General features: G+C 40.3%; 1 protein-coding gene across 1 annotated transcript; it reads left to right on the plus strand.

Annotated features, from left to right (window-relative positions):
• The first annotated feature begins 1,232 nt into the window (after positions 1-1,232).
• On the plus strand, positions 1,233-4,629 carry LOC107743238 (cellular retinoic acid-binding protein 2-like). Its single transcript, XM_016556379.1, has 4 exons — positions 1,233-1,568; positions 3,676-3,854; positions 4,169-4,285; positions 4,392-4,629. Exons 1-4 carry the CDS (start codon positions 1,487-1,489, stop codon positions 4,440-4,442), a joined length of 429 nt encoding a protein of 142 aa, XP_016411865.1. The 5' UTR covers positions 1,233-1,486; the 3' UTR covers positions 4,443-4,629.
• Positions 4,630-7,840: the final 3,211 nt, after the last annotated feature.

Raw genomic sequence — 7,840 nt, forward strand, 5'->3', positions numbered from 1 at the left:
GACATGGCAACACCTGAGTAACTGCACAGCGCGAGCGGTCCAGTCTGTCACCCGGGTAACCCGCGTATTAAAATCTGCAGTTCGCTGTGGCGCGGAAGACCATCCATCAAAAGTAAATGGTTAGCGACTTCTTTGTACGACTCATTCATCATCCAGTCTCCATGGCCCGCGTCTTCATTAGAGACCCAAACTTCGCCTCTCCACCTTTTTACCAAGCCCCTACCCCCCATGCCCGGCTCTTTTCTTCCGCTTCAACAGCAGGGGTGAGGGGGAGACTAAAGACCCTCGGGGACGCTCCTGCAACCTCCTGGCCTCTGCTAGGTCACCTTTTGTGCCTGCTTCATTCTCTTCACTCGCGTTCTCTCGCTCCCGTCGGGATCTCAGGAATTTGCACCACCGCAGAAGACCCTCCGTGTCTCCCTCAGTCCCAAACGTGGAAGAGGATAACCACAGCGGAGACAGATCCAGTTACAAGAGTTTTGAGTGTGCTGTGATTTGTACAGGAGAGAAGAGACTGAACTTGACAGAGCTCTGTTTTAAATGTTTTATGATCATATTCACATTTGTGTGTCCAACAGTTACTGGCACACAAGCTTGTTTATCTGTCACAGAGAGTGAGACATCTGTAAAATACATCCCATCTTGTTGAATGTCTATTCTATTCTATTCTATTCTATCTTTATGTTTTTAATATTGCGTGTAAAAGGCATGCCAATAATGTAACACATCACCAGAGAATTGATTATCGTCACATTTTTATATTATAGATTTTTATATCCTGTATAGGCTATACCATATTTGTATGTAAATTAATTTCCGTTGTATTCATTTTATATATTACATTGTCATTTTATTTCCCCTGTATAGGCTACGCTTTGGCGATATTGTAAATGCTGATCATGCCAGTAGAGCCTATGTGTTTATGTATATATAGGAATAAAAAGATTGTAGCAATTTTTTGCAATGTACTTTAAGAAACAAAGTCGTCTTCCTTGAAATCTTTCGGGGAATCCACGTGCAAATAAATAAATTCATACATAAAATTGAGTTCTTATGGGCGTTTTCAAACGCGCACATGTTTTAAGCGGGGCGTGGCGTGGGCGGGGCAAGACAATCATCTCGAAGTATCATTGGCTCCTTGATTTGACAGGGCAAATAGAGGGTGGAGTTTGTCGCAGAAGGGGTGTGTACGCTCACGGATTAAGCGTGATAACTGGCCCAAATTTTCGGTTCAACCTATTCACCACAGGCTATATAACGTTTGGAAGAACTGAATGAAAGTCTGAGATGTAAAGAAACCGACTTGAGAGAGCGTTAGAAGGGTAAAGGAAAGAGGAAAATCAGTTTGGCATTATCAGTGGGAACGCTGCTTTCAGAATCAAAGTTGCAGGTACTTTTAAAGGGTGTGAGGTTCAAGGACTGTCACTCAGCCGCGCACCAGAGAGAATAACAGTGGGATACACTCAAAGGAACGACAGAACTCACGATGGATCGCAAAATCCCCGATTTTGCTGGTACTTGGAAAATGAAAAGCTCCGAAAACTTCGAAGAGCTTCTCAAAGCACTGGGTAAGTGTTAATCATGATGCACGCGCCCGCAGAGAGTGCGCAAAATTGACCATCAATCCTGAATGCGCGGGCATGGATTACGCTATAGACCAACAAATTCACCACCTCTCTTGTATGTGTATGCAAAACCGTTTTAATATTCCTTCCATATAAATAAACCTGTTCTTATGTTACTACTATTTATTTATTTTACTATCAACTATATATCCAGATAGTTAGGCTCCAGTATTTATTCTCGCTTTACCATTTAGCCTATTAGATGCAAATAATTATTTATTAGATATTGGTGTATCTTACTAAGTTTTAATAAACCCAGAAGGTAAAAAGCAATTGGCATAGATTTTAGACTGGGCAGGGTTGAGTGGAGTTTATTTCGCTTAATTTCCTTGAGCAATTATCCTGATTGGAGCAAGGATCCATTCGTCCACAGTAATTTGTGTTTGGACATAAAAACTTTTTGGGTTCGTAACTTGTATTTGTGTGTTTGGGAAAGTCAGTTCACTATAGCTGTCAATTCGGAAATTCTTGTTTAAATATTTGCCACTGTTCAAGCCAGAATCCCGGAGTTCCTGTGGGTTAAAAAAAAAAAAAAAAATGACTGACGCCCGATTTAACGAGGGCACTGCTTGTATGAATACCCCAAATTGCAGGAGATGAGATCTGCATCCACACGAACCCCTCTGAGGACAAATGTCGTCGTAAAAACGAAGGGGGCGTGGCTATATGTGAGGAATGTGCATGATTGACAGATAGGTTGATTGAGGGATGAACTTTGCGACTTGCTTTAATGTTTTGCACAGACACACATGCACATTCATATTTACGCACTCTTAAAGTATGTACCTCTTAAATTCACACACTTTCAGCAATGGGACATTAAAATTATTTTCGCCACACAAATATTTCAGTGCACAGATTGGCCCGACCTGTCACCACACCCTGTCATCCACCCTCCTCCATCTTGTGTCCTCATCTCCATCCCTCTATTCTGAAATACTTCCTTTGACCTTTAACCTATGACACTGACCCTGAACGTCTGACTGCCCTGACATCTTTTCTCGGTTAGTTATGGGGTTTGAAGCAGTGCTTGATCTGACAGGAGTCCGTTTAACATTATTAGCTAGTGTTTTTAACAAGGTTCTGCCTGGATTACACTCTCAGAGTGTGGATATGCCTTGTAAAATTAAATTTTTTGTGTGTTTATTGCACAAATAGTGTGTAGGTTTGTGTGTGCCAAAGACTTAAGCTAAAAGTCATTGGAGTAATTGACAATTTGTTTACGCGTCTCTGCCTGAACGCGTGTCTACATTTTGGCCCCCTCTTGTCTGCCTTCATGTGTATATATTTACCCTTGGTGACAGGTGGGAATGTGTGTGAGGTGAGTAGTGTGAAATTCTACTCGATGCACAGAGGCTCTCTCTTTCACTCACACACACACACACACACACACACACACACACACACACACACACACAGACTGGCCTTTATACCTAGCTGTCTTTTTCCACACTTGAGTACCCTTTTTCTATGTCTCTGCTGCCGTTCTTGCTCCTTTTTTCTTCTCTTGTCAGTAATCTCACCCTCCCTCGACTGTGCCATGCTTTTTTTTTATTTGTTGCCTCTGCCCTTCCCTACTTCCAAACTGCGCTCTATCCATTTCCTGTCAGGAAGGTTTAATAGATTGCAGCATCCCCTGTGGCAGGTTGAATAACTTCCCCTTTCAGTGTGTTCACCCACCTACACACACAGCATGACTCCATTTGACATGCAGTATTTAATCAGTTTGTTTGAAGTTCGATTTTTTATGTGTATGTACACAAATTATGTATTGAATAAAATAGCTGATGTGACCGATAATTGGTTTGACCTTTTTTATTATTCTTTATAAATATTTATGCTTATCTCTTAGTTATTGTTTATTTAATATTGGACTTATTGATAAATCACCATTTAGTAGGTCTTTAATGAATAGCACCTAACATCACTACACCTCAATACATTTTTGCATAATTAATTGTATTACTCTGTACTTATATTTATATATAAAAGTAGACTACTTATTGATCTTCAGGAGAGTGTTCTGATGTGCATGTGTGTGTTTTGTCAGGTGTGAACGTGATGCTGCGTAAGATTGCGGTCGCAGCTGCGTCAAAGCCATCCGTGGAGATTACGCAGGACGGAGAAACCCTGTCAATCAAGACCTCCACCTCTGTAAGGACCACCCATGTCACCTTCACAGTTGGACAGGAGTTTAATGAGGCCACTGTGGATGGACGTCCCTGCACGGTACATACACACCCACAGAAAAACACTTCAGTCATCCTAATGTACATTTGTCTGTCTGTGACAAATTTTCCTTTTCCAAAACATTCAAAAGAGCAAGAACATATGAAATGTGTGTGTTTATGCAATCCTGATCTCTGATGTGGACTCAATCACACCCTCCATCTCAGAGGAGCTATCAAACTGGACACACACCCATTCCTTCAACCTCCATCTCTGGATTTCACATTCTCATGGCCACTGATCTGTTTCTCACTCTTTCCATCTCCAAAGAAAAACACTGCCTTCACATATTTGTCTGTCTTCATTTCTCTCAGAGCTTTCCTCGCTGGGAAACAGACAGCAAGATTAGTTGCGAACAGACTTTGCAGAAGGGTGAGGGTCCAAAAACCTCATGGACCAGGGAGATGACCAATGACGGCGAACTGATTCTGGTAAGATTTATTCCTGCTATTATGTGTTATCCTTATGATTCCTACACGCAAGGGTCTTTGATCATATTTTTTCTTCTAATAGTCTTTATCCTGCTTTTTTTGGCAGACCATGACTGCAGACGATGTGGTGTGCACAAGAGTTTATGTCAGAGAGTGAAAGTATGAGGAAACAGGAAGAATATCCATCCAGATCACTCTCTTTCCTTGTTAACCACAATGACTGTGATTTTATATCATATATTTCCTTTCTCCCTCATCTCTTCTTTCATTTTTTGTTGACAATGTATTTGAATAATACATCAGAGAGCCATGCAAATAATTCATGTGAGGTTCCAGATTTTGTACAAATTAAAAATTAACAAATACATCATTTTGGGCTCAAAAGCACTTTTACGGGTTGGTCTTCACATAGATGAAGACCAGGAAATCTGAAGTTTGGAAACCAGACTTTGGTGAGACAATTCATAATTACCACTGAAAAATATCAGTAAAGGTGCGGTCACATTTGCTATTGTAAATTTTCACAGGTGAAATATAGTAATATAAATAGTTATCTCCATTAATGGGAATTTCGTGTAAGGGTGAAAGATTTCCCCATGCAGATTTCAGAATAGGTGAAACGATTTCTGTGTAAGCTGTGCTTCATACATCACTACTCTAATGACAATAGACAATTTACCTTTTTTGCCTGCAAAATTTCACTAATGTGACCGTAACTTAAAGGGATAGTTCGCCCAAAACTGAAAATTCTGTCATTATTTACTCACCCTCATGTCGTTCCAAACCTGTAAGACCCTCATTCATGTTTCATTTTTTTTTATGAAATCCAAGAGCATTCTGTCCCTGCATAGACAGCAACACAGCTACCACATTCAAGGCCCAGAAAGGTAGTAAAGACATAATTAAAATAGTCCATGTGACATCAGTGGTTCAACTGTAACGTTATGAAGCTACGAGAATAGTTTTTTGCGCAAAGAAATCAAAAATAACAACTTTATTCAACACATGACGTTATTCAACGACATTAGAGTAATTAATGACAGAATTAAATTTTTGGGTGAACTATCCCTACTATTAAGAATGTAAGCCTATGTACAATATGCTGTCAGAAAATGTTATGTTTGTAGTTTAGTCCGTCATTTCTTTTTATCTTCTCACCCTTTGCTAAGCTCCGCCATAAATTGTAACTGACCAATCCTACTTTAGCAACTGTTGCCATCCTCCATTTTCTCAGATAGACTTTTGCCCTTTCCAGTGTAACTCTATGGAGGACCTGTGTGTTTGGATAGGTGCTGTGTGTAATTTTTTGACTGTACCAAAGCATAAAATCACCATAATACATTCAGAGGTATTTAGGAAAGTTCACATACCTGTTTCTCCGAAAAACAACCCTACAGCCAGTTATTCTATTTTGAAAATGTGCATTCCATGTCGGAATGTCTGTTTTTTCTTTTGATTTGTGTGATTCCGCCAGTTTAACCAATAGTATTTCGACACCCCGGGTTGCCAGTTGGTAGAAAACAGCATATTGAAACAATGAAAGGCAGCGAACGAACTGGCTCAGAGATCGCACATTCTACCCGACCTAAAAAGCCTCAACATCAGTTTAAATAGCTGTAAGACCAGAGGCATATTAAAATGTGGATATTGTCAATTGCGCTCGTTCCTGTTGCGTGTACTCAATCTGACAACCCGTGAGGCAGGAGAAACAATTTTTTGAATTTGGACTGCAGTACCCATTTCAACCACTAGCTGTCAATATTACAATACATTGCACCTTTAAATTCAGTTTTACTGTATTCAGTTGATTGTGAGATTGAAATCTCCAATTCATTCCTTTGTGAGGCTCTGTATTGTCTGATGTAGCAACAGTTCCAAGGGGGCGGAGCTAAGCAAAGGTTCAGTTGTCATTAGAACCCCATGAAGCTCCAATCCCAGCCTTCTCTTTTCATCTTTATTTTTTTGTATATATTTTAATAAAACCTGAATCTGAAGTTTCTTTTCATTATGTTTTTTATACAAACAATTTCAGCAGTCATTACTTATTTCTGTGCATGGACAATAAAGGTTACTGCCAAAATGGTGTGTGTTTTTCTGTCATGCAGTGGCATTTATACACAAAGAAGCTTACTGGCAGTTCCATGATGTCAATGGAACGAATGTCAGTTGTTTTTATTTCAAAATAAGAAGAAATTAAAGAAACTGCCTTGAACTTTTTAACAAACCCACGCTCCTTCTCACTGTCTTTTCTCACTCAGACACACTGGTAGGTTCACGTCTTATTTGAGTATTTCTGCCAGCTGGCTGTAACTAGAATAACTTGTCTGTCCCTCTCCACCCCTCCGTCTCTCCCTGATTTTTCCATCTCAGTCTTTCTCATCACTATCACCCTCCGTGTATCTCTGGTTCCTGTCTTTCAGCTCACAGTTTTACAAAACCCTATGCTTTTAATGCACTGATCGTCATTGAAATGAATGGAATGTAAATGTATTTTAACATAAAAATGGATGGAAAACACCCATAAGTCATCAAAGAAATTTCCCCAGTAACCTGATCTTCCACTCAAAAGATTAACATTTCTGTTTGCTATGCCGACAGCATATGATGTGCAGAACAGTGTCAACTGTGGGTCATTTATTAGACGCTAAACTAGCCAATGGGATAAAGCTGTTAAATAAAATAGATCCAGGCAAACAAGTCAACAGTCCAATCCAGGCAGGAAATGCCAGTCGGATTACAAGGTGAAGATGATTGACAGCAGATGTGCTTAACAAGGAGCAGGGAATGGAAACTCATGGTCAAAATGAAATGAGGACCAACATGCAGTGCACTCATATACATATTCAAATACTGTACATATATCTCTCATACACAGTACGCCATCACATCCAGGACATTTAAGAGCGTATATATACAGATTAATAGACTTAATCAAGTGTATTCGCACTTAAAAGAAAAACAAAGGTAGGGTGGAGGTGATGGTGGAATGTGGAGAGGTTTAGGGGTGATGCCTGCAGCTGTACTTGGTTACTGTGTGACCCTAATAAAACCAACCCCTCTCTACCTCCTGCCCCTATAAAAGACCCCAAATAACTGCCTCTCCTTCCTCCTTTATTACCCCCTGGGGCAGTAAAAGGCAGCTGTCTCTCTCCTTTCGAAAACCACACGCACATTTGCACACATATGAAACCAAACATGCACATTCTTTCGAACCTTCACATGTACCATCAAACACTTTGGCCACTGTGAGCACAGACCATAAAACCGCACGCATACACACACACACACGCACACATACACACACACATGCCAGTGCCCACAGCTAGTAATGGGCCCTAATGTGGCAGAAACACTTGCATATTTGGTCATTAACTTCAAAGGAACACTAGCAGATAGTCTAACAACTCATAAACACACACACACACACACACATATGCTGATTTTGACCAGCTATGTGCAAGGCATGTAAATCTGGAATTGCAATCTCTTCCCAACATCTATTCTGTTTGCTTTGGATTTGGCTGGCAGGCAATTTGACAAGCAGATAAGCATTTA

The sequence above is a fragment of the Sinocyclocheilus rhinocerous genome, unplaced genomic scaffold, assembly GCF_001515625.1.
Source record: "Sinocyclocheilus rhinocerous isolate Xijiao unplaced genomic scaffold, SAMN03320098_v1.1 scaffold946, whole genome shotgun sequence".
Taxonomy (NCBI): Eukaryota; Metazoa; Chordata; class Actinopteri; order Cypriniformes; family Cyprinidae; genus Sinocyclocheilus; species Sinocyclocheilus rhinocerous.